General features: G+C 43.8%; 1 protein-coding gene across 2 annotated transcripts in view; it reads right to left on the reverse strand.

The window, feature by feature from the left end:
- Nucleotides 1-1,093: 1,093 nt before the first annotated feature.
- Nucleotides 1,094-27,656, reverse strand: part of TMEM131L (transmembrane 131 like) — a 163,258-nt gene continuing 136,695 nt past the window's right edge. Inside the window, exons 27-35 of one of the 2 annotated variants that reach the window (XM_004471448.4) lie at nucleotides 18,964-19,088; nucleotides 16,517-16,683; nucleotides 15,315-15,500; nucleotides 11,029-11,107; nucleotides 10,028-10,110; nucleotides 4,672-4,792; nucleotides 3,487-3,578; nucleotides 2,176-2,315; nucleotides 1,094-1,504 (exon numbers count right to left, since the gene is read on the reverse strand). In XM_004471448.4, the coding sequence (XP_004471505.2) occupies nucleotides 1,229-1,504; nucleotides 2,176-2,315; nucleotides 3,487-3,578; nucleotides 4,672-4,792; nucleotides 10,028-10,110; nucleotides 11,029-11,107; nucleotides 15,315-15,500; nucleotides 16,517-16,683; nucleotides 18,964-19,088 (1,269 nt within the window). In that variant the 3' untranslated portion in view covers nucleotides 1,094-1,228. The remainder of the gene's footprint in view (nucleotides 1,505-2,175; nucleotides 2,316-3,486; nucleotides 3,579-4,671; nucleotides 4,793-10,027; nucleotides 10,111-11,028; nucleotides 11,108-15,314; nucleotides 15,501-16,516; nucleotides 16,684-18,963; nucleotides 19,089-27,656) is intronic. The other variant, XM_058280406.2, reaches the window with a different exon arrangement.

Below are 27,656 nucleotides of genomic sequence, written 5' to 3' on the forward strand. Positions count from 1 at the left end.
GCAGAAAAATAGATTAACAAGTGTTGGGCAGAACTTATATCTAAATGGTTCCAACTCTCTCCAATGAGAGTTTTGCATTTGATATTGGAGATGTTTGGGGGCTTCTGTCATCATTCTTATTAGATATTTGTGTGTGTGTGTGTGTATGTGAGGAAGATGCCTCACCCAAACCAGGATTCTAATTGGCAGCCTCAGGAACCCCACCACAGGAGCTGTGCATCCTCGGAGCATGCCCTGCAGAGGAGCATTCCTGTTTTTCGGCACCCCAGGCCCCACACAACCACTGCAAATGGACGTGAAGAACTCCAAGCCAGCAGACCCAGCATTCCATCCTCAAACATCGCTCCTGATTTCCCAATCAATAAAGACAAAACAAAATATGAAAATAAGACATTTTTATTAAAAGTTAAAAATGTTTTCAAAGGTACACATGCAAATAGATAATTCCACCATAATATGGACTTGTAAAATCACCGATAAGCAGATACACACCGGTCTGCAAAACATGCATCAACTACCTAACCCTCTCAGTACTTGAGTTCGGGATAAGCCTGATCACTCAGAGGGAAACCACACACTTACCAGAATGTCCCTGCCACTGTCGCTGCCCCCAGCGACTCACATAGTGGAGGGGAGGGAGCAGTGCTAGGCTCTGCGGCATCCCAGCAGCCAGGCCCCCAGGCCCGGGAGGAGCTGCTCCCCCTTCCTGAGCAGAGTCAGTCCAAGCAAGTGACTTTCTGCCCTGGCGGGCTGCCCTAAGCAGTAGTTCTCAACCCTGGCCGCACACTGTCATCAACGGAGAACTTTAAAAAACTCCAATGCCTGGGCCCTGGCCAATGAAATGAGACTGTCTGGGAACTGAGCCAGAACAATGCCATTTTTCAAAGCTCCCTCAGGCATTTCTGATGCTCAGGGGGGGCGCAAGCACAGCAGCCACTTCTTTCTCAACTCTTACCTTCTTAGGAGTCTCCCAGAGTTCTAATTTAAAACATCTGTCATGTTTGACACTCTTCTTGAATTATGACGTTATGACATATGGATGCTTTGTTTCTACCACTGAATTATGAAGGGTTAAAAAAATAGAGCACCCAGATTTCATAAAAAAATTTATTTTCATATAAAAGTGCCAAAATATCCACCAATGTCATCATCTATCTTAACAGCCAGTTTATGCTAGTAATCAAAACACAAGCATCTTTATTCACATTGTTTAAAACTCAAATTCCTTTCACACATTCCCGCAGTAACTCGAGTCTCTAGACAGTGGAAAATTTGCATTCCTATTTGCCGTGGTAGTCCATATGTCCAGGTTCATATAGGCACGAAATGGGTTGAACCCTAGGTAGTATTCCTTGCACATGACCGCCTGGTTTTCCATGTGAGCTGGATGTTCCGTGGAAGGATTGATGGGGCAGCAATTTTCATACACATCGCTTTGTGGGGCCCAGATGGAACCAAAAAGTCCAGACATCGGAGACAAGCTTCGGGTGCTTGTGAGGTAGGGCTGAAGTATAAATGGGGAAGGAAAGAAAGAAAAATGCTTAAAAACAAAGCTTTAGAAAGACAAGCTTGAAGTTGTATATATACCTGTGGATATCACAATATCCAAGTCACTCTGGAAGTTACCAAACTTATCAACAATCTGAGTTGCCTTGACTTTGTTTTTCTCAAAAGACTAGATACAACTTAGTTTCCAGCCCCAGAAAGGATCTACAGGTCAACTGCCCACTACCTGTGGAAAAAAAGGTTGCGTGGATGTGAAAGGAGAAGGCCCCGGGCTTTTAGGATGAAGGGCGTGTCCACAACCAGGAAGCTGTCAGGACCCCAATCACTGACCACTGATTTTCCTTAGATGAAAATTCATCTCCTCTCATCAGCCAACGAGGTCAGCAAGCCACAAAGAGACAGTGGCGCTACACTCGATTTAATCGACAAAGGGTCACTCGCCGGTGTAGCAGGAGGTGTTTTTCATTCAGGGGTGGCCAGAATGCAGAGCCTGTCTGATGAGGTGCTGGCTTCCTCCAGGGGTGCCAGCCTAGGATTCTGTGAGCTACACTATAAACCAGGGTTTGGCGGATCCAACCCCAACGAACTGAGACCAGCACTAAAGAAATGCCAGAAACAACGCAGCGCCGCCCGCGACAGGTTCCCGGCACAGGAGGGGTGGACACTGACCGAGGAGCTGATGAACCCGGCATGCCCCCAAGCAGCAGGCATGTTGGGCGGGGCGTTCCAGGTAGACTGAGCGCTGTGGTCAATGAAGTCTGTTTGAACGTCTGCAGGACAGGGGAAGCCATTGGTGTAATTCATGTTTTCTACAAAGAATGGGAGACATCAACACAGGTAAACACTTTTATGGAGAGGACAGAATTCTCACTGCAGGCACAAAAGCTTTACAAGGCCTTACCAGACGGTGCAGTTAAAGACACACGTGACTAACTCAACATGAATTGGGAGGATCATTTTATTGTCACTTGCAAGGTTGAAAGTGTAAATAAGGTACACTTACCTGGGGAGCCCCTGGGGAGAAAGGTTTTTCTCTGGGTTTGTTTTTCTATATTTGACAATCTGACAGGAATCTAATATGCAAAATACACTAAAACACTACTAAAGATTTTAATATTCTCAAGATTTTTACCAGTCCCTAAAATTTTCTTTTATTACCGGTCATGCCCACCTCAGCCACCTGCACAATGCCATATGGAGTAATAAAAGCAATCTGAGACCAAGCACCGCTTAGATACAGTAAGATGATGATAAACACAAAGCCTCGCAATGACATGTGGAAGAAGCTACTAAAGCACCCTCTGGTGGTTAGCATAGAGCAACGCACGTACCCAGGTCCAGTAATAAACCCAGTAATTAACTGTTTACCTCTTCCCTAAAGCCTGAACCTGCGGCAAACGAAATAATGATCGACTGTACTGTGCACCCTATCCAGTAACGAATGGCAACAGGAACACTTCCCAGCATATTAGGGAAACCCCCTATCTCTCCTTTATAATCCTTAGCCCAAGCATCTGCAATGCCCCATTATTTCCCCTCCAAACTACTGTCCTTCCTTTTGGTGCACCACCAGGGTCAGAAAAGTCAGTACTTGCTGGGTGAGGAACAAAGAGATAAATGGTTCTACTTGGCATGGGACCGACTGGTCTGCCTGAGAAGTCTAGCCAACAAGTAAAACCCTACACCCCCAGGAGATAATCCACAGTGTTAGAGCCACAGAAATTCAAACGACCCAGTTCTACCTAATTTGAAGGACTAAATGGATTAGACACCCAGATTTGGAGAGCTTTCTGAGAGTCACATCAGTCTGCATATGGCAGGCAGGCCCAACGGGACCCCCACGAGGCCATTCAGCAGCCTTCTCTAACATCTTCTCAAAGTCGTCACGTTCTTCTTCCAGTGAGTGCCTAAGTCCACACTGCCTGCTTCAATCATGTGAAAATAACAGAATGGCACTGGGATTGTTCAAACAGCTTTTACCTTCTGGAAAGGCATTGTAATCGTTCAATTCCAAGGGACAGTACACATTGGGAAACTGGCCTTCACAAGTTGTGCTCCAATCAATGAAACCGCTACAAAAGAAAAACAAGAGGTCTCATTTCAGAAACAGGGTATCAATAGGGATCAAGATTTGGAGGAAACAACCCATTTTAAGAGTTTGTTCTCTTTTCCAACGGCATTTTCACACTATACTGCCCAGCAGGCTAAATCACTACTAATTCCCCAATTTTGGAAAATAAATATGTACTTTCTAAAGTCACAGGTTCAAAGACTTACTAATTTTACTAACTAAATGCTCAGAACCAGTGACATCTACAGTCTTCAGCATGGATGGATGGGGCCAGCAGCTACTTTACTTACAACTGTTTCTTGAGCCTAACAGCTAGAGGCAGAAGCCAAGGCCTTGGCTTTACCCGCCTATGGAAGAAAGAATGGACCATGTTTAGGTGCCGCAGCAAGACCTGAAGGATTTTAATTTATTCTCCTGAAATGTCCACCTTTCACTCAGAGAGCAATACCAACATTCATCTTAGGAAAACCACAACTATAAAGACTATGCTTCATGATACTCTGATCACTCTTCCAAACTGAACTGTCACTACGTAAAGCAGAAATAAGAAAGTAAATACCCTGTAACAATCTGAACAAAAACCCTTCCAACAGAATGTGATTAAACAAAGATAGTAACATTTCCCCCCATTTCTTTAATCAAATGACATATTAGCAAATAGTAAATCTAAGCAACTGTCATTATACAGGTGTTTTTCAATACTCAAACTATTTGACCATTTAAATTTTTAAATATGTTGAAGATCATTGCCACAGAAAAATGGACATAAATATTTGCTCAGTGCCAGGGTAGGAAATATGAGTGACTTTTTTTCAAATTTGCCTTTAATATATTCACTCATTTTTTCAACTTAAAAAGGAAAATAATGACATGATCAACCAGTTATAATCTGATTTCCTTTCACGTTCCTCTCAATGTCAGGTTTGTTGTTTTCCAAAACATTACAACTCCAAGTGGCCGAAACACAGCCAATGTGCACTGAAGAAGGAAGCTTGGCCCTCATTTTCCTAAGGGCCACTAAATGAGCAGAATTCAAATTCCTACCACAAGCCCTCCTGCTAAGCAGGGCACAGATAAGAGATGAGGAGCTATACCTATCAGGAACCGGGTGGGCCTCCTGCATCACACAAGGCACACCGTTCTCGAGACTGCAGTTTAAGCTGCTGGTCAGGCACACTGGCTGGGTGGGCCACAGGTCTCCAGGTGGGTAAAGACCTAGGGAAGAGAACAAGGCCTTTCAGTCCAGCTCCGTCCCCACCCAGCCCTCGCCCCACCCTTCCTGCAAAGCCCAGCGCAACTTCTCTTTCCTCCAGAAAACTCTACCATGTGTCACCCCCAACACGCTGCCTTCTGCCTCCTCTGACTGCTCTCGGGACATGATTTCCAGACATAATGCCGAAACAGAGCAAGCTGCTGTGACGGTGCACGCCTCGTCTCCTGGTCTGGATTGCACAATTTGTTCACACAATAAATACGTGAGGTCCTGCTGTGTGCAAGGCGCCGTTATAAGATACCAAGGACAGCGCAGTCAACAAGTTTACAGTCAAGTGGGCAGAAATAACAAACGAAATAACGAGTACAGCATGACAGGTGGCGGAGAGCACCATGACGACAAAAGCACAGCGCTTTAAATCAGGGCCTCCCTGAGGTAGTGGCTGATCAAAGACGTGAAGGAGGGAGCCACGTGGGTACCTGGGAGGAGTGCTGCAGGCAGGGGACAAGGGCCCTGACGTGGGACCTGCCTGTTGAGTTCAGGTCAGACAGGACACCAGCAGGGCCAGAAAGGAATGGGGGCGGAGAAGAGTGGGAGGCAAGGTGGGAGCAGCCTGGCAGCCAGCCAGCAGAGCCTGCTTCAAAGGCTTTGGCGTTTCCTATCAGGTGGGAAGCCGCGGGAAGGTTCTTAGTAGACAGTCTCCCCAAGGTTCTCAGGTTTTTGTGCTTCTCACAAGCAGAGGCACTGGCTACCTATGCCCTGGGCTATCTTCTTGAAGATTTTCAGCAAAAGCCTTGGAAGATGTAGTGTCGCCCTAGAGCAAAGGGCAGGCATGCTTGCTTGCTTACTGCCTGTGATTGACCGTCTGGGCTCCCTAAGCTCAGCTCCTCTCCTAGAACACAACCCACTGCACGTGCCGGCCTCTGTCGAGGCCTGTTTGGGTCACCCCAGTGGCGCCTGGCAGCAAGGGAAACTGATGCAAATATACTGGAGTTCACGCGGCCGGCCCAACCCATCTCATCTTAGCTTTAAGGGAAAAACTAGCAGCTACCCCCCCCGGGGGGAAAACTTTATCCCCGATTCTGCCACCTGATGCAAAGGTGCTAGCTCAGTGGGGCCCTTGATCCACAGAGGTCCCCTAAATGCCTGGGCCTGGCTCACGGAAGGTTTGGCTAAGCTGAAACCCGATGGTGTCCACGGGCTGCAGCAGCTGTCCAAGTCAGTGCCGGCGGAACAGAACCAAAAACGGACGTGGCTGCTCCAGCCAGCGGGCAGGGCCCAAGGCCGTTCTTGTAACTCTGGCCAATTCTCCCCCGATGACCCTTGCTGTGTTTTCACTGACCCCTGAGCTCTTACCAGTGGTCGACAGGTTTGGCCTGCCACTTGGAAAATGACAGATTGGAAAATCAATCCCTCTTTGGAACTGTGAGTGTAAAAACCAAGCTTGGCCTCTGATTAAGCGTCCTCAGTAGTGGCCCGTGGTGAGGGCCATTCTCTGGAGCCAAGCTCCTGGGAAGCCTGCACTGCCCAGGGGCCCTCACGGCTGCCTGGACATTGAGGTGCTTCCAGCATCGAAGACTGGGCAGAGTCAACGATGCTGGACCTCTGAGCCCCCTCCGGGCCCTCAGGGGGGCCTCTAATGTTAACGCATTTGCAGGTTAACATGTTTCTCTTTTATCCAACCAGCCAATTCAGCCGCACCATGGCAGCCCTCAGAAATACATCTGTATTGTGCTTTTGTGGCTTTCCAGATCAAAAGTCTCCTAACGGTGGTCTGACAGTCAAGACAGCCGATGCACCTTCCACACACTCCCTACTTCTGGCGTGGCTGAGCATCGGAAAAGCCCCCTCAAGAAATCGATTCAAGAAGATTTCTGACTCTCCCACCTCACACCTCCGTGAGGCAGTGCCGTCACTGGCTGCAGCTGTCCCTAGAAAGAGGATCGTTTCCTCTCCGTTATTTCCTGGGCAATGATCAGGACCAAAGGGGTGTGTGTATGTGAGTAGAGGGGGTGGTGACATGGGCCTATCTTGAACTTTCCAAATTCTGCTCCAAACATTCCCTGAAACCTGCTGCTGCTTCCTGTTCCTTAGAGCAGTCCCAGGCCAGCTGGCCGGCACTGCTTCTGGCAGTGTGAGCCGGGCCCAAAGCTTGCCGAGTGGCTTTGGGGTGAGGCTTCTGGGTGAGTCGCCCGGAGCCTCACCGCAAGGGCAGGGTCCGAGATCGTAAGGGGGGACAACCTCTTGGTCGAGTGCACTGCTCGCGGAGCCCCCTGCAGTGCCCGCACGGGCCCAAGGCCTCTCAAAGTTCATAAAGAAGTTTCATAAAGACCTTTTTCACTCTTGCACGTGACCCTGCAAGTGGGATGTGGTGGGAAAACAGTGAAATTTTAGCTATTGGAATAAGGCACAAGGATTTTGTGGTCGTGGAAGTAGAGCACGAACCTGGCACCCGAGGAGGAAACACTTAGAGCCCAGCAGGTACGGAGAGGAGAAGGCCAAGTGGCACAAATAACGCGGATGCTCCTGCCGCTTACTGTGCTCCAAGTCCCTTGTCTCTGACCCAGGAGTCTCGTCCCTGCCAGCACCTACAAAGCGGGGGCAGGCTAACCTGTTAGCTGGCAAGGAGGGTTGCAGACTCTTCCCAGTTCTTGACCGGGCATGAGCTGACTTTTACTGTAACACGGTCACTCTGGCTATGTTGAAAATAGAGTGTAAGGTGGAGTGAGGGCAGAAGCAAGAACACCTGTCAGGAAGTTACTGTGAGGATTCAAGTGAGCTGATGACAGACCAGGGTAATTATCATGGAGTTGGTGACAGGAGGTCAGATTCTGGATATCTTTGCAAAGCAGAGAGCTAGAAGAATAAGACAAAGGTCAGATGAGAGATAGAAGAGAAAAAAAAGTCATTATGGCCCTGAGACTTCTGGCCTGAGCAATTAGAAAGATTAAGTGGGAAGACTAAGAGGAGCAGGTTTGAAGATGACCGAGCATTCAGTCTGGGACCCATTAGATCCCCAAATAAACGTGTCAGATTGGCAGTTGGCGATAAGATACTTGAGTTCAGGAGAGAGGCTTAGGCTGAAGATATCACCTGGGACCTGTGAGGTAAGATTTTAGCTTTTAAACTGAACGAGATCAGTAAGAGAAGACAAGAGCACCAGGGTCGGCACCCAGGTACCTGGTTACTAGGAGAGGCGGGGGAGCGAGGAGGAAGTGAATGGAGATGCAGGCGAACAAATGCCCAGCGGCTGTAACAGCGCAACGCGGAGACCACGGGATTTAACACGCAGTGAACTCCCTCGGGTTCTGCTTCAGTGAAGCAGCATTAAAAGCCAGATTAGAGTGATTGCAAGGGAGAAGAGCAGGAAGGGAAACGAGTCATCAGACATCTAAGGAGTTTCTAAACAGAGCAGAGAAAGAATAGAGAAACAGGGCAGCAGCTGGAGAAGCCCCAGGGTTTTTAGTTGTCTGTTTTTTAAGACGGGAGGTATTACAAGATACAGTACGCTGAAAGGAATGGCCCTTTAGAGGAAATGATGATGCAGGAAGGACACGAAAATGTGCTCAAACAATATCCTTGGAGGGAAGGTCTGTACTAAAGATTGGGCAGGTTGGAAGCAGAAAGTGGCACGATGGTGGAAGGTGGGTGGATGGGCAGTGGGAGCTCTCTGAAGGTTTCTAACTGCTTCTCTCTTTTTCATAAAATAGGAAGCTCTAAGAGAGAGCAAGAGGCAGAAGGCACAGGAAGAGTGAGAACAGAGGAGGCTAGACAAGGAAGGAAGCGGGGAAGTGCAGCAGCAGCAGGGCCGACGTGGAGCTGGCGGTTATGAGTTTACACCCGCACCAGGCAGTGCTCCTGGGCGCCTCTCCAGCTTCACTCATCCGTGAGGGAACGAGCGCGGGCAGGGACGGGGTACAATCATGACTGTGGTCTTGCTAGGGTAACAGAAGGACTGTACGGATGGATTCAGGGAATTGGAGCTGTGCAAGAACCAAAGTGTGGCTATGAGGAAGTGAGGACAGTTAAGAGGTGATGGGACCAGCACTTCGTAGAAAACAAATTGTGAACAAGATCTAGTTCTTTAATGACTTTAGTAGCTAACCAAGGATTTTAACAAGTGATCAAAACAAAACTGAAGATAGCTTCTTAACTAGAACAAAGTAAAAGGCACGTACACACACACACAAACATGAAATAGAGCACTAGATTACATAGAATTCTCTCCAATGGACAGCAAAACATGTTAAATGGCATCTGTTTTGACATTATGAGTGAAATCCTATCTCTATTAACTGAAAGGAAAGAATGAAATACCATCTAAACCTCCCCCAAACCTTGCCTTAACCCTTAACATATCACTGATTAGTGAATTTAAAATTTTTTAACTCCAGCTTGCAAATAATTTATTCCCATTACTAATTTGATAAGTCAAAAATGTATCCAAGGAACAGTAGAGAAGCCTTATGCTTTCCAAGTAAAAATGCTCTAATGTGGTAACTGTTAAGTCCAGGATTTCATATGTATGAACCAAAATGCAAATATGTACATTAGAGATAAACGATGCCATAGAGATAAATGATGCCATGGAGAGTGAAGATTCTCACAATTCCTGACCCTTAATCTGGTGGGAAAGGGGTGCTAGATTAAAAGAGGCAACAAAAGACCAGGACAAAGAGAGAAGAGGAGGAGAAAGGACAAGAAAAACAAGGGAGAGCTGGAGCCCTAATCTTTGCACCAGAGCAACCCCACAGAGCACAGAGCAGCTGTGGTCTCCAGCCCTGGAGCAGGGCAGGGCAGGGCAGCACCCGCCGCTGAGCAGGATGTGCAGCTTCTGAGACAAGGTGGGTTTGGGCAGGAGCAGGAGAGCTCAGGGAAAGGGCAAGTAGGCAAGGATGCCGCCTTACTCTGGGCTTGCTGCCAGCCCTGCCTCTGTTCTCTTGGGTCCCGCCACTGCCCTCTATTTTGTTTCCTTCATCTCAGAAAAAAAGTGGTAGTCCCCTGTGCCCCAGGAGGCAAATGGGCCAGGAAGGACCTCAGCAAGCAGGAGTCAGAGGCCCCCCACGACGCCAGTCTAGAAGGGGTGCCTTCCAAATGCCCAAAGCCCTGGGACAGGACTTGGAGAGAGGGCACTGGGACACAGCCCCGCCCCGCCCACCCCGCTTGTCCTTCTCAAGCTCCCTGGCCAGCGATACTTTATACCAGGCTGTGGTCTATCTAGTCAGAATACGCCTCACCTTTCTCTTCATCAGCGTCTGCAGGCATGTCAGGAAGGCCGGGGCAGGGAGGGTCTGCATATTGTGGGAGATTGTGTGTATCTCTGCAGGGAAAGTGAAAAAAGGAGGAACCACTGATTTTTTCTGATCAAGGAAACTCTGAAACTGTATAACCGAGTCTGATCGAACTCTTGCATTAATTCCTCCCCAAGAAACACAGACATAGTAGACACATAAAGATGCATGGCCAGAAAAGCATTGAAAATGCACATTTCCCAAGATCCAGCAAAGTCCTGTTTCGACAAACAACACAACACTTCTGTGGAGTTAAGGCAACCGAGGTCATCTGCAGATTCAAATCTACCTACTCCCAGTTAGCAGCAATTCTTAATCCTTAGTTTCCTTCTACCCCTAACAACACTCACCTAGAGTTTTCCTTCACTGTACACTAGCTCAGTTTCTTTCTCCCACAAATTCACCAATTTAATTAGATCTACCTGCCACCTCACTACCCACGTGTATGTCTTGCCCCGAAGCTCTCTCCTCCTTGCTTATTCTCCCCTTCCTCTTCTTCCACTCCATGAAAGGTACTTCTTTTATTTTGTCCACTGCTGCAGAAATCTGCATACAGTGGTACTGTAAATGTGCAGGTACTGACTAGGTTCTTGTGACATTTTCTATTCTCACCAAAGCTGTTTTAATTTGAGTCTTAGCAAAAAGAAGATCGTTTCCATCCTTATATACTAAAGAGTGATTCTTCTTTCTACTTTCAGAAATGTGCCGTTTTTCTAACAGAGCTATAGAACTAAAAGGCAATACCAGACACACCCCCACATAACCCAGTTTACTTGGAAGGAAGACTCTTTTAAAATTATTACAACAAGTATATTTTGCTCTCATGCATCCTTAAAAGGCAAAAATTTTTCAGGTTTTAGCCCTGCAGCACCAAGGGCAAAGAAGAAACAATGGTTTATAGAAAAAGTAGTACAGAAGTAGTAAAAGCTGGGAAATCAAAAACTTACGTGGGATTGCAGATGTTATGAGAAAGATTCAAGGAGATAGGAGGTTCAGAAGGGAAGTCATTTTGTGAAACTTTGTCTCCTGCATAAAAAAATTATCACAAGGTTTTACAAATGTAAATCAACCGTATAGATTCTGTATTAAAATGTGCAGATTAACATCAATAATCTCTAATGAGGGATTTATTTCTCACTGTAAACTGATATTCACAAATTCAGTAATTTAAGTTTTAAAGGCTTTTTATCATTTATCTTTTCACTGAATACTCAAAACTCAACATTTAAAATTTACTGGTTTTTGGATTAATAATATATTTATCACAAATCTATAATATTGAAATTATCAATATTAGAGCTACAGACCAAATGCGAGCTAAATTTCTTAATAAAATTTTTTCTTTTGATAAAGGAAATTTAGCGATAAGTATATTTCTTATTATCACTCACATTACAAAAGTAATATATGTTCATTGTAGAAAATCTAGAAAAATAAAAGTTCAAAGAAGAAAAAGATAAATCCTCTACAATTATACAACCATTATCAATATTTACATATATTTCCTCACAATTTCTTTTGTATGTGTATCAAACTTTTAAAATAAAATTGGGATCATACTCCACAAACACACTGTCTTTTTGGTCTTTTACAGAATTTATTTAATGCGGGACAGTTTCCTGCTACTGTATGACCTTAAAACACAAAAGATTGCACACCAGGCCACTGGACTGCAATATTATCAATTGCTAAACATTTTTCTACTGCTGACCTTACCCCTCAAGCAGAAGCTCTACTATGCTTCTGTTAATGCCAAGTATTGATTGAAAAAAATATCTAGTGAAAGCATCATCAGGCAACCTTCCGCCGTCAGTGGTAGGTAGGTAGAGCTGTGCTGCTGCAGCTGTGGAAACCAAGCCTCCTCCGGCCAAAATAACAATCTCTCCCTCTTTTTTTTTAAAGATTTATTTATTTATTTATTTATCTCCCCTCCCCCCTCCACCCTGGTTGTCTGTTCTCTGTGTCTATTTGCTGCGTCTTGTCTGCTTCTGTTGTTGTCAGCGGCAAGGGAATCTGTGTTTCTTTTCATTGCGTTGTCTTGTTGTGTCAGCTCTCCGTGTGTGCGGCACCATTCCTGGGCAGGCTGCACTTTCTTTCGTGCTGGGCGGCTTTCCTTACAGGGAGCACTCCTTGCGTGTGGGGCTCCCCTACACGGGGACACCCGTGTGGCACGGCACTCCTTGTGAGCATCAGCACTGCGCATGGGCCAGCTCCACGTGGGTCAAGGAGGTCCGGGGTTTGAACCGCAGACCTCCCATGTGATAGACGGACGCCCTAACCACTGGGCCAAGTCCGCCACCTAACAATCTTTTATCAAACAAAATACTGCGTACCTTCATCTAAGTCCATGCATTCATCATGTGGACAAGAGTATCCCCAAGGAGCAAAACTGTTTTGTTTCTTGGGAGTTGAAATAATTTATTCTTTATATATATATATATAAGTACAACATACAGTAATAAACAAATATACAGCCTATATGGGGAAATTAGGGAAAATGTCTAAAAAGGGTTGTAGTAGGGGCAAAAATAAAAAGGGAGAGAAACAGTGACTTTGAAAACACCTGGGTTTTTATGGACACTCCTACTCTGGTCCCTCCAAGCCATGGGTACCATTACGGGTAAAGAGAGAGGGTAGAGAGACAGCCCAAAAGCTGCTGAAGGAAACGCTCTGCCGCTTGCTGACATCACATCAACCCATCTGTAGAGAGGCAGAAAGATGTGCTGGAAAGGGCCCTGGACTTGGGGGAAAGGAGACCTAAGCATAAGCCTGAGCTGCTGCTGTGTAAACTGTATGGGGTAAACAGAACATACAGCCTCTCTGAACCTATCATGCTGACATGGGCAGCTGATTGCTCCACGCAGGTGAGACAGGAACGGGAACACCAGCCCAGCTCATGTCACCACTGCATGCACACGGAGTGCGTATGTGCCTAAAGAAGCTGTAGGGCATCATACAAACAGGCATTACTGACCTTCACTGCCATTTCCTTTTACAAAGGTGAAAAGTTTGCTATGTTGGCAGTAACAACTAAGAAGAATGAACTAAAACTTTATATTGACACAGAGCTTAGAAAACAACATTGAGTGAAAAAAGCAAGATGCAGAATGCTACACTGAAATACGATTTAATTTACCAGACCATTACACCAGACCCTTTAGATATTGATGCTTGAACTTATGAACCTTGTTCTTGTGAAACTGAGACTTAGCTTAGTATTTTTTTTTCCTCTCCCCTTCCCCTCCCAGCCCCAGTTATCTGTTCTCTGGGTCTATTTGCTGCATGTTCTTTTGTCCGCTTCTGTTGTTGTCAGTGGCACGGGAATCTGTGTTTCTTTTTGTTGCATCATCTTGTTGTGTCAGCTCTCCGTGTGGGCGGCGCCATTCCTGGGCAGGCTGCACTTTCTTTCGCCCTGGGCGGCTCTCCTTGCACGTGGGGCTCCCCTACACGGGGACACCCCTGCGTGGCAGGGCACTCCTTGCGCACAACAGCACTGCGCATGGGCCAGCTCCACAAGGGTCAAGGAGGTTCGGGGTTTGAACCATGAACCTCCCATGTGGTAGACGGATGCCCTAACCACTGGGCCAAGTCCTATTCCCTAGCCTAGTATTTTATATTGCCTAAGAGTTACCTCCTGAATGCCTCCTTGTTGCTGTAATATGGCCTCTTTCAAACTCATTACCTTCTACCCAGTGTGGGACATGATTCCCAGGGATGACCCTCCCTGGCACCATAGGATTATTATGAAGTGACAACTAGCAATGCATTTGGAAAAAGACATCGGCCAAAAGGGGGAAATATTAAATACATATGAGTTTTTATGGCCAAGAGATTTCAAATGAGTTGGGAAGTCATTCTAGAGGTTATGCTTATGCATGTCTTAGAAGGATCTCACTGACTGCTGCAGTAATCAATGTCTCAAACAACGGGGATCCTGAGGGCTCTAGAGACATCTGGACACTATAAGCAGGGCAAACAACACAGGAATTTGGCATTCTGTCAGTGGGCCTTACCTTGGACTATATGATAACCTAGCCCCCCAGTGTACTGGAGTTGGACTCAGTTATAATTTCTCTACACATGGTTCTTTTGCCCCTTTTATTTGAACCTATAATTAGCACTATACCTATTAAATATGTGTCCCAGAGACTTAAATATTCTGGTATACCAGTTGAGCCCTGAATCTCAGCAGAGTTGCAGCCAACACCTTTTCTCCAGTTCATTGGACTCACCCAAGAAAACTAACAAAAGGATGAAAATGGACAACACCCATCTCCCAACACAGAAAGTGTCTACAATTGCAAGCAAGACAATTCCACCCATCTGCCCCATGGGATTTAAGCTCCCTTTCAACCAGAAGCAAGTGGGCAGGACCATCCCCAAATCCTCAAAACTGAGGAATGAACAAACATAAGGGGGGAATGCAACTATGGACTAAGGTAGACTTATTATTCTGATAATGGAAGAATTTTTAACATTGATATAAAGGCAGTGCTCACCAGAGGTTCTGAGGAGAGGGAGAGGGAAGAAGAGGTGTAACATGGGGCATTTTGAGAATTGTTCTGAATAACACTGCAATGATGGATACAGGTCATTATACATTTTGTTAAAACCTTTAAAATTGTACAGTGCAAAGTGTAAACCATAATGTAAACTATGTATCATGGTTAGCAGCAATACTTCAATTTGTGAAAGTGTTTATCAATTGTAACAAATGTACCACACTAATGAAAATGTTGTTAATGGGGAAAAGTGTGGGAGGGGGTGGGGGTGAGGTATACAGTAATCCCCTATATTTTTTATTTAACATTTATGTAATCTAAAGCATCTTTAATAATAATAATTTTAAAAAACAAATTCAAAAGAAAATTAAATCAATTTAAAAAGTGAATTAATGTATGCAGCCAAATAAAAAAATGAACTGAGACACACCAAGTCCACAACAGTAGTTCTCTTGGGAAGGGGGGAGTAAAGTATTATTGTTTTTAAAGACAAAAGGAACAACAAAACCCATTAATGAATGTGAAAAATTAAGAACTGTTAATTCTGAGTGACGGAAATTGTTAATTCAGGGAAAGGTGGCGTGAACCCAATAGTAAATAAATAGTACTCAAATCCCTGGTCCCAGTTGTTCCCTGGGTGCTGGAAGGCAGATCTAGGCTTCTACTGGGGGCAGGAGGGAGAGCAGAAAGAAGGAGGCATTCCGGAAGCCCGGATTCATTCTCACACTCACCAACTGGAAGGAAGTGCTGAGGGTCCACCACAGGTTTCTTGTCCCCATCAGAGCTGCAGGTGCTACTCCAGCTGCCCCAGCTGCCCCAGCTGCCACGCATACTTCCTGAGGAGCTCCCACAGTCTGAGCTAGAATCTGAGCAAAACTTTTCCACACACTTCTTCTCAGGCTTCTGGAAGTGACCCTCTGGAGGAAGTAAGAGTGAAGAGCTGACCCCAAGCAGAGAAGTCTAGATTCACTAAAATAATTTTCAACTTGATGCCATTTCTCACACAAGGAGAGGCGAAATTATGAAACAGGTTAAGGTTCAACTTCAGGGATTCCTACCTCTGGCTCATCCAGCAAGGAGGCGGAAGAAACTTCCTGAAACTAACAATAGAACTTTAATAATTAGTGGAGGGCAAGTGAAGGTCTACTCTGCTTTTAGGACGGGCATGCAAACCTGAGAGGAAAACCAATTATAATCTCATTCAAAAAATGGCTCTAGAAAGTAACAAACACTTCTTTCAAGAAAATTAAAGCTATTTTGTAGAACTAGGGGTTTGCAGATAATTGTCCCCCCTTCTTTTTTACAAAAACGTCCACTAAGAGTTTCAAAATATTATTTATGTGTGGGTGGGCAGAACATCTACTAAGATAAAAAAACAACATGGGTCTCAAGGGAATGAGAATGGACGGAGATAGAAAGCAATGAACTCTGCCAGCCTGTGTGTGGGTAAGTACCCCATGTGCACTACCAAGTTCAGTAGCCCTTGAGCCTCACGCTGTCCTCTGCCCTACCTGGACCCAGCATTCAGTGCCCCTCGGCCTCCCACTCCTAGGATACTACCTGGCGGTCCTTGGGTGGGGTAGCAGCCTAGTTCTGTGGGAACTGCTCAGGGGTGGAGGTAGCATGGTTCTCACCTGGCTACTACTCTACTCTATCACCAAAGGAGTCCTACCTAGAGCAAGCAACCATCTGTCCTGGAAGCATTACGCAAGAGGATACGAGGGAATGGCCAGATTATAGGCAGGTGGGCTGATGACGCCAGAGACCTGTGCCAGCTCAAGAGAACCTCAGCTTGATACCTGAACTTTTATAAGCTAAGTTACCCATAAAGTGATCATTTCATTAGAACCTCATTTCTCTGCCCCTGGATGCTTCCTTGAGGAAAGAAAAATTCCAACAGAGGGACTATTCACAGTTCAACATCGTTACATACCTTCTTCTTCTCCCTTTTTAGCAGGCAAACTTCCAGTTTCAGCACCTGTTTTACAAATCCCCCCCGTGTTTTCCTGTATACACCAGTTTCTTATATCACTGTCGCTGCGTGGCTCACACCTTTCAAATTCATTGCACACAAGCTTTAATTCACTATGTTCTGAAGGCCTGGAAGAGCACAAAAAAATCATAAAACGTATTTTATCATGCATACATCTATACTTCTTTTCCATGACACTTATTAGAGATGAAAAGGATGAATTTGGGACAAAGAGAGGGCCACCTCTCTTTGGGTCTGTGGGGAGCGGGTGCAGGAGGGTAGGATGAGTGTAACGGGGAGCTATTAGGAAGAAAAAGATTTTGCCTATTTAGGAACAGAACTCATTTAGAACTCATTTAATCTATGTTCTTATTTTACAGTCAAAGGAATAAGACTGAAAGAGTAAATGAGTCACTGGAGGTGAACCAGAACTCAGGATGCTTGACTTACTTTTTTTTAAATGTAAAATACGATTTTAATAGATGAACCTGCTCTTTGGTATATGAGGGAAGGTACTGAGCAGTGATTTAAATACATTTCCGTTCATTCATTTGACAAACATGAGTGAATACCATGTTTTTATGAAAGATGCAGGGACCACAATAAAAGAATAACATTCTTCCTTAAGGAGTTCAGTCTAATAAGAATATATTTCTTATTAGACTGTGTACTCCTTGAAGGAAGAACTGTAATAAAGTTTCCTAAGTGGGCAACATAGAAATGGGTAGGTAATGCTATGGGAGTGTCTAGATGATTATTTTGCACAGGACAGTTTCAGTACCTAATGTTAGGCTTGTAGGGTGGCAGGTAAGAAGACCAAATACATGAGATTTCCCTGTTTTCTGATTGGGTAAAAAAGAATCTATAGATAGTAACAAGCACGAAGGAAAGAAAATCCAACAACACATTTGGTAAGCATCAAGTTCTCAAAACATTCTGATTAGCTATAAGCTACTTTAAATCTACTTTTTAACAGTATAAAATTCTTCAGCATGTCAGAAGCATGTCAGAAATCTGCTTTTAAAAATAAATCATAATGTTTAATTGGTGAAATTCCACTTTAATTTTATGTCTTTCCATATGCCCACATCAGGAAAATATAAATAACACCTTAAAGTTACCTCATAGTCAATCAAATTTTTATGAAAATATATGTAAAAGAATGCAAGATTTGTTTTTTTCCCCCATTCTACAGTACACTGCATTGCAGCCTTCAAATGAGTAGGATAAACACGAATCGGCAGTAAGAATTCAGTATTAAAATTAACTAATAATGGGTAGTTTCTTTCCCTATTCGTATTCTGATTATTGCTTGAAGTGAACTTGGTACAGAACTAGGGCTTGAAGAAACAGTAGCGCAAGGATGAGAATCGTGGGGAGCTCTGAGCTCCAGAGGACTCCATGCCCAGGGGGTGGGTTCTGAAACCCGCCCCAGGACAGCCTCTTACGGAAGTCAGGAGCTGGAAGTGAGCGGGGCCGTGAAAAACCCGGGCCCTGAAGGGCGCCATCCTCAGCGCAAGACAGCCCGAAAAACTCTACCCGCGGGCCCAGGGAAGCCGCAACAGGCAAGCCGGCGTCCCCTGCTGGAGGCTCTGGGCGTGTGTGCATGCGGTGCTGTTGAGTCTAACGTAAGAAATCAAAACCCAGTCCACCCCACGGGGAGAGTCAGAATGCACACACTGCTGGCCTGGTGGTGTACACAGAACTTCAGTTAGAGGGCTATTTCTGGAGCCACAGCAATAAGGGATGCCCACACAAAGAATACCCCGCTCCTTCACTTTACAGGTAAGAAAATGGAAGCTCCAGAAAGATGAAGTGTCTGGAGGAGACAAGGTTTCCAAAGGAGAATACCAAATGGCCTGGGTTCCATTCTGGCCCTCCCCTTACAAACTCTGTGGCTGTAAGCAAACCACTTAATAGATGCCTGGGTTTCCACAGCTCTTCAGGGTTCCACCTTCTGCAGGGCTAGACAGGAATACATGAAGGGAGACCACTGTCCTTCACTATCGTGTCTGCAGACGGCCTGATGTGGCCGGTGGTTTTCTACAGGGCCTGCTCCATGCCACTGGAGGAGCCAGCCACAAACACTTCTGCATTTCACAGGCAGAAGGAAGGTCTTGCATGGGGGATGTCTTACACTTTTCCCCTAAAATCTTCTATAGCTTTTGGCATTTAGTAAAGGAAAGATAAAATGTGTTTTCACGCTTAGGTATTAAAAAAATAAGTAAAAGCATACTGAGAAAAAATCTTGAAGAGTACATCTTCATCTCAAAATACAAACAACTGCGCTCTCATAGTAGCTAGCTGTATACCAACAAAACTGAAATAAGATTAAAAGACAACAAAGGCAGTATGAGAAAGTGAAAAAAACTGATCAAATGTTTAAAAGGACTGTAAAAGTTACACACCTTGAGACCTGAGTAACACCCCTTTTCTTGTTTTTTCTACATGTTCGATTTTTATTCCAATGTAAATTTTGTAAATTTCCTTCCTTTTTCTCCTGAAGCTTTTTCTTCCTGTAAGGATCTTCTTGCTAAAGAGGAAAAAGAAAACCTTCAGTGGTTTAACTGACTAAACGTGAATAAAAACCTCTGTGATACATATTTTTTTAACTTTAGAAGACCAACTCCATCTGAGTTCAGAACTTTCCAGCAATGGTGAAAACGGAGACATAGATTCTCGATCTCTAGTTTGTTTTCATTTCCCTCCTCTCTCTACTTCCCTCAATCTCTGCATAAAGAGAAGGGAAAAAAGTTGCCTATAAAATTCCTAAGGGGCTAAAAAGGAAAAACATCTGCTAGTAATTTACGGCCAACTAGCCGGTAACTTCAGCAGCAATAAATCCTCCAACCTTCACCTGGTAATTTGGTTTGTGCAACTCACATCAATTACTACTGAAGAAAAATCGGTTAAAAAGAAATATAGGAATCATTTTTGTATTTATGTTCTTATTTGTTTACGGATGAACTTTAGGAGAACAGCTAAATCTTTATAGAATGCTCCAATCTAGTTCAAGCTTTTTGGGTAGACAAGGCAAATTTGCTTGATGTTTTAAATACGTGGTTCTACAAAACTTAATTGAGCATGTGTTACGGATATATAAAGTATGTATGTACATATAAATTATATATATATATATATATATATATATATATATAAGTGGGGGGCACTTTTTCCTCTTTTTAATGTTGGGCATGACCTATTTACAGGCCAACGTGGAAGAAATCTCCCTGCTCTTTTAAATTTTAAAGTAACTCATGTCTGACTTCTCTGAATACTCTATCTCTTCTTTCCACCACAATGCTCCCTAAAAGCAGAGGTACTGTGGGCAACTGGGAGGTGATGGGAGCTCACAATGAAACCCTGCAGGCTGGAAGACTCTAAAGCGCACGGGGTCCTTTGGGGAGAAAACGCTTCCACCAAGGCCTCAGAGAGGCAAATCCCCTCGTCATCCGGAGAGTTCTCTTCCTACTGAGCCTTAGGGTTCACATTTCATGAAAGGCAAAGCTTGACTCATTTTACCTTCTTTTTCAGAAGGTTGGTCCAGAAATCAGAATAGGAATCTATTCAATAAAAGGTTTTAGATGCCCACACGTACTATACTCTTGGATACAGAAAGCTTCATGTACCTATTGAAGCATCAGGCTTACCAAGATAAACAAATGCTACAAAGAAAAAATTTTAACTGTGCATGTGATGAGGTTATGGGATTTTTGCTTTCTTCTTTATACTCCTTTTTTTCCTAATAAGTATGCATTAACTTTTTTTATGATTCTGCAGGTATTTTAAAAACATGACAAGTTAAAACACACAAAGCCCTCGTATAGAACTTAGACCTGACTGCGTAAGTTTGATGTTAAACAGACATATTAAATACTTAATACATACGATTCAATGTTAAACACTACATACACACCATATTTGCTCATATACTGTTCCCTTGTGTATTTCCAACTTTTGAGGGGGAAAAAAGTTTTCTGTGAAAAAAATCCCCTGCCTTGCTCCACCTAAGGGCCAATGAAAGGCTTTTCAACACAGAAAGTACTTGAGCTTTTTTGTTCGTGCCAGGGTCATGGACAAATGAAGGATCGGTCTCTAACTGGAGTCAGAGAAGGGGGTACTGGCCGGCAGCCGCGCGGACACTGGCGGCCTTTCTCAAATCAGTCTGGTCAGAACTGCCACCATGTGCAAGTGAGAGAGGGTGAGTCTACTTAGGACTCTCAAATGATGGGGTCTGCAGATCAGAAGCCCCACTTTCTCTGTTTTTTGAAAAAGGAAAGGAGAGACAAGCTGGTTTCAGAGGCACGAGTGGAAGGACCCAGAGGCAGGGTCAATGAGCAAACACAGCGGGGAGCAGGACCAGGAAAAGGTGGAAGGTGCAGCGAGCAAGGAAAAACTACCACGGGGAGGTGGGGACAGCACCCTCCGGAGCAACGCAGAGTGAAGAGGCACTTGGCAGAGCTTACACGGTTCTCCCTGACTGTGGGGTGGGAGGTGGAGTCCAGAGATAGGACGGCAGGGCTCAGGCTGAGCGATGCACTGGCCTGCAAACTGGGAACCGAACAGGAGACTTGTCAGAACGGCAAGGGAAGAGTAGGACGGACACAACCTGACTCTCTGCTTTCGGGTGCAGAGGATCTCACTTACAGGCTGCAGGAGGGACTAGCCAGGAAAACAGAAAGAAGATAATGTACTAGCCTAAGGGAGTCTGTGCAGACTCACAGTTCAGGCCACAGGCAAGGAGGGTCCAAGCTACCTGTTTTGACTCTCACTCTTTGTTTATCATTAGGCTGCATAAACTTGTCCTCTCTTTGCCTCCAGTGATAGTACGTCTTCCTCATGGGGTTGCTGAGAATATTAAATTACCTGGCACGCAGTAAACACGTCATATAAAAAGAGTAAGCCATTATCATTATTATTACTGAATTATTTGAACTAGTTACATTCTCTGCTCTCTTTGACAGGGATGGCAATTTAACTGATCCCAGGATGGGGAAGGCTTTCCTAAACTTTAACAAAAACAAAGAAGGGAAAGGGACGTGGCTCAACTGATAGCGTGTCTGCCTACCATATGGGAGGGTCCAAGGTTCAAACCCAGGACCTCCTGACCCATGTGGAGCTGGCCCAAGCCCAGTGCTGCCACACACAAGAGTGCCCTGCCACGCAGGGGTGCCCCCGCGTAGGGGAGCCACATGTGCAAGGAGTGCACCCTACAAGGAGAGCCACCCTGCGTGAAAAAAGCGCAGCCCACCCAGGAGAGGCGCTGCACACATGGAGATCCTACGCAGCAAGATGACTCAACAGAAAAGAGACGCAGGTTCTCGGTGCCGCCTCCACAATGCAAGCAGACACAGAAGAACACACAGCAAAGGGACACAGAGAGCAGACAATGGTGGGCAGGGAGAGAGAAACAAATTTAAAAAAAACAAAAAGTTTGCTTAAAGGAAAAAAAAGAAAAAATTGAAGAAAAATCAGATTAGTTAAGGGATTTCTAAAGCCAGTTTTGTACAGCAGTCAAAACAAATAAAAATAAAAGGGAAAGGGCAAACTAAGAAAAAACTTGATACACACTATCTGACAGAAAAGAGTTAATTAATACCTTTATATATACAATGTTCTCAAAGAAAGTAAAAAACCATTAGCATTCAACAGAAAAGTGGGCAAGGGACAGGAGATGCAAATTCACAAAGGGCCCCAAATCAGAAAGACCTCATCTAAAACATTTCATAATAAAATGTTTTTTAAAAAGGCCAGCTTGTATCTCATTCCATTTTGGTTTTTCAAAAGTACAGATATGTTTATACGCAAAGACTAAGAGGGAGCTGGGGAAGTACGGTACGCAGTGCTGTTCTCAGTGTCTGCCTGTCAACACTGGGCATGGAAAGGGGCTGGAGAACTTTTTTTGAGTGGCAGGATTTTAGATTAATGATTTTTTACTTTTTTGTGTGTTTCTCAGAACTGCACAAAAAAAACAAAATGAAGGCATATACTTGCCTTACCCTAGTGTTAAGAGTTGTGTGATAGTTTGAGATTATTTATGAACCCCTGAAAAGAAAAAGATGATGTTTGTAAATTGGTCTGTTCCTCTGGGTATGATACCCTTTGACTGTATTAAATTTAAAGGTTTTTCAGTCTACTTGATTAAATAGATTTAGGGCCTTTGATTCAACCACATCAGTAAGGCCTGACTCAGGTTGAGTCCCCGCCCCCTTGGTGGGCTAATATAAATGAACACTCACTCAAGAAGACACAAGAGGAGGGAGAGAGAGCTCCATAGACATGGCGGAGAAAGCTTGGATCATGTGGCCCTGGGAAGAGACGTGAGCCACTCACCTAACTGTTTGCAGCTGAGCTGGAAAGAAGCCAGCCCTATGCCAGCCTGTAGCTGAGAGAGGAAGGCTGAACCCTCACAGACTTCACCCACCATCTTGCTTCAACACATGGCAACTGACTTTGGTGAGAAAGTACCTCTTACGGTACCTTGAGTTGGACTCTTTAGGGCCTTGTAACTGTAAGCTTTTACCCCAAAAAACACCTTTTATAAAAGCCAACAGATTGCTGGTTCTTTGCATCAGCACCCCTTTGGCTAATACAAGTTGTGTTTCCCAAAAAGGTATGTGGAAGTCCTAATCCCCTAATCAGAATATCACCTTATTTGGTAATAGGGTGGGGTCTGTGCAGATGGAATGAGCAAGTTAAAAGACTCAAGCAGAGCGGGCCCTTACTCCAACATGGCTGGTGAGAAGAGACACACAGAGAAAGAAGGCCATGTGACGAGTAACGCAGAGAATGCTGTGGACTGCCACCAAACCACTGCCAAAAGCCACGAGGGAGGCAGGGAGCAGATTCTCCCCTAAGACTTAGCGGGAAGCGTGGCCCTGCCAACACCTTGATTTTGGACTTCCAGCCTCCAAAACTGTGAGTCAATAAATCTCTGTGAACAGAAACTGAGGCCATCCAGTTTGTGGTCATTTGTTACAGCAGCCCAAGGAAACTAAGGCACCTAATAAGAGATCCATGTTGAAAGAAAAAAACCAAAGCACTATTGTTCACCTATCATAGTGACGAAGACTTTGCAAACAACAACTGATGTTGGTGAGAAGAGAATGAAACTAGCTCTCTCATATACCAAGGATGCAAATGTAAATCAGTGCCACCTTTCTGGAAAGCAATTTGGCAACACACATGAGAAGACGTGGTAAATAGTTCACACCCTTTATTTCTGTTCCTCAAAATCTTTAACAATGACACAATTGGGTATTTAGGCTTATGAACAGGATTGCTCATCACAGTGTTACGTATGAAAGGAAAAAGCTGGAAACAACCTTAATCACCAAAGGCAGGGAATGGTTTAAATTACGGCATAAATGATGGAATGTTATATAATCATTGAAAGCAAAGTTCCTTAATAATTTTTAACGATGTGAGAAAATTTAGTAAAATGACATTTTAACAAAGCTACATATACACAACATTCCCAATTTTAAAAATTCGCATAGAAAATACAGCAAAATGTTAAAAAGCAGTTCATTTTTCAATGGATGATTTTTTCCTCCTTTAAGTTCCTGTAATATTTACATATTATTTTTCTAAGGAAAAAAGTCTGTTTAAAAGAAAATAAACAGCCATGACTAGGATTAAAATTTAGTCTATGACTTCCAAACCTGGGCTTCAACCTTCATTGCCAATAAATCTAGAGGAATGTTGCCTTTGTACTAAAGACAGATTTATACAATTTCCTAAGCTGCAAAGTTAGGCCCTAAGAATTCGCAAGAAAAACAAACACTGAGCACTGCACTTGGAAATGTGTTTACCGAGAATGCTTTTCTCCAAACTAACAATGAAATGCAAAGTACACACGTGGCATTTTAAAGAACAGTTCTATGAAAAAGGGAGTGAATTACAGAGACAGCAAAGAAAAGACAACGTACAGTCCCCAAATCTGCACCTGAAAATTAATCTTGGCCCACAAATTCAGGCGGAGTCCCCCAAAACTCCTCAGACTTGCATCCTTCCTATCAGTTAGGCTGCCACCGCTGGGAGCTGAAGTCCGTCCCACATAGGCCCAGGCCAGGAAAGGAAGGAGGAGAGTATACAGGTCTCTCTGGCCGCTCCTCAGAGGCCTGGCCTGCTGTCCTCCTTGCTTCACACCAGGCATGCCTTTACGTAGCCAATGGCCACTGGAATGGGGCACTAGAGCTTTCTGAGCTCCAGGGATAGAGAGAGAAAATACAAGGTCCATGCCCTCAAGGATCTACCGGTGAGGATGGACAGAGAAGAAAATACCTTTAACAAATTAAGAAAACTGCCCTTGCTAAGGGCACATGCCTTCAGGGCTCAGTCTGGCCCAGGGAGTCAGAGAAGACTTCCGGGTGGAGGCAGAGTTTGGGAGAGGGGAATGGGGCCCCACACGTGGCAGGAGGGGCGCGCCGTTCCTCAGGGACATCTCCCCCGGGGTCCTCAGGCTGAGGGGACCCTGGAGTAGTTAGTTCCAGCTTCTCCTCCCAGCAGACACACTTCTGGGGCTGGTGGGATCAGTGCATCTCAGCAGGGAAGTGGGTAAGACTCCAAAGTTCAGGTGAAGAGGTTGCAAGGTTCCTCTCCTAACTCCAATCATTCCCTCTATCCCCATTCAATGCTTTGTTCCTTTGCTCCCGAAAGCATGCCCTAGCTGTGCCTTTTGGTCTGGCTTTTTTGTACATCTGCTAAACCTGTACACTCCGCCTGTCCACGATGTCAACACTGCCCAATCCTCAGACTTAGGCCCCTGGTCCTCTCTCTGTAAACACCTCAGAGTATTCCATGTCATTGTTCCATTTTAACCTCCACAGGGAAAGTCCCCCGATCTAAACTTCAACCCTGATTTGGCATGGAAGGTCCAGCTCCGTTATCTCCTGCCACCTAGTATACCCTCACTTCAAAGTCCAGCCACACCTCTGTGGCTAATGATCAGAATCATACCAACTCTCTTTGGTGTTTACTGCTGGCCAGTACTTAAGAAATGCCGCTTTCTAAGCAAGTATTGTATTAACTCGTTAGCCCTCACAACTCGATGAGGTACAGGTATATTACTATCATCCTCATCTTAAGGATTAGGAAACTGCAATGTTAAGTAACTCGCACATTAGGCAGCTCCTAAGTGGTGACCTGGATTCAAATTCACGAAGCTGGGCTGTAAAGTCCATGCTCTTAACCTAAGCGACTTTGCTTCGACAGATATAAAACTGAACACATCACTCAGAATCCTCTATCTTTATGTCACTACAGCCTAAGTTGATTTTTCAAGCTCTGAAATACCCTCTTCTATGCGTTTGTTTATATAAATAACATCTTAGTACAGAATGTCTATGACATACTCACTGCATATCACTTCCATTTTATTTAAACAAAAGATTGCTGTTTATTATAAAGTTTAAGCAAAGCAGAGAGTACAAAGAAGGGAAAAGGAAAACATTCAAAATCTCACCATTCAGAAACACCAGGGTTTTCCACTGATGATGTGGCAAATCTTATTTTGGATGTGTCCCTATGCACTTACATACACATAGTATGTGGGACATTATGGCAGAACAGACAGATGGAAACAATTTATAACACTGGGACCATATATTATTTTAAATGAAATTATTTTAAAGTAAAAATTACTATAAATTAAAAATGTTAAGGTACAATTTTATTTGAATTTAACATGAGAAAAAGAAATTGAAGTGGAACCAAAGGAATTGCTAACTTCAGTAACTTTCTTTTCTACATGCTGTGTTAAATTCCTTAAGGATCTAAAGCTAAGAAAAAGATTGGGGAAAGTTTCTCAAAAATTTTCACCCTTTTTAACTATGTTTCAATTTTACAGTATTGATTCTCTGCCAAGAAAGATAAAACTAAAACATACTTTTCACCTCAATCCCACTTCCCATTTTTACAGATTATATTACCATTTTTACTTTATTGAAGTTATAGCTATATTCTGTAATAAGATTCTAACTACTGATGGTTGAGTCTTAGTTCTAGATGTGAAAAGAACTGAAACGCATCATAGACTTTTAACATGGCTTCTTCAGTCTTTGTGTCTTGGTTCTGTCATCTTCATTTTTCAAGGACTCATGAGCTGATTTGTGTTTAAAGATGTTTACATGTTGTCTTTGTACATCGGTATCAACTTGCCTGGGAATAGTAGTCTTTCTTCACATTTTTCCTTTTCTTAACAATATTGTTCTACTGTTTTCTAGTATTAAATGTTCCTTTGGAGAAGTCTGAAGCCAGTCTAAGTTTGTATTTCTTGATTTCCTTGCCTTCTTCTGCACAAGTTTTTATGCTTTAACTAGGGTGTGCCTATGTTTATTATTTTGCACCAGTTTTTCCGGGGGTACAGTGTATTGTTTTGATCTGTAAATTCAGTGTTTCCCTAACATCAGGAAAGTGTCCATTTATTACATCTCTCAATTTATTTCTGATACATTTGTTGAGCTATTTACTTACACAATCATTATTCTTACACTGGATTGTCTTTTCTTTGTCCCATTTGTTATCTTCTCTCTAAACACTTTAATCTTCTAATTTTTTCTTTCACATTCATTCTGATTATCTCAAAGACTTTCCTTCACATCATAAGTCAATTCTGGGCTATTTTATGCATACTGTCATTTGGTTATTCATTTATTTCCCATGTATATCCATAATATTCTTTTTAATCTCATCCTGGTGTAGCAATTTAACTTTGAAAGCTCTTATTTCATTGCATTCATATTTTATAATGTGAAATATTCACAGAGTTTCCTTAGTTGTTTAGGTTTGTTTTCTTCTAGATTTTTGCCAGGCAGAAATCTATATTCATCTGTATTCTGCACATCCCATTGCTTTCATTCATTTTTACTACAGTGTGTCTGCATAGCTGAAATGCTATTATTTTCATTGTGTTTGTGCTAATATAGATCACTCTATTCTAATGTAAATTAGGTAAATCTTCCTAAATACTTTTTCCACCTTTATCTGGGACCTATTTGTTTTCCCCTATAAACCACAGCGTTAGGGCTAGTTTCTGCTTTCTAGACACTTCAGTAGCATGAGGGCACAGTTAGGAAGGCATGAGCTAGCTCTGACAGCT

The sequence above is a fragment of the Dasypus novemcinctus genome, chromosome 1 (genome assembly GCF_030445035.2).
Source record: "Dasypus novemcinctus isolate mDasNov1 chromosome 1, mDasNov1.1.hap2, whole genome shotgun sequence".
Lineage (NCBI taxonomy): Eukaryota > Metazoa > Chordata > Mammalia > Cingulata > Dasypodidae > Dasypus > Dasypus novemcinctus.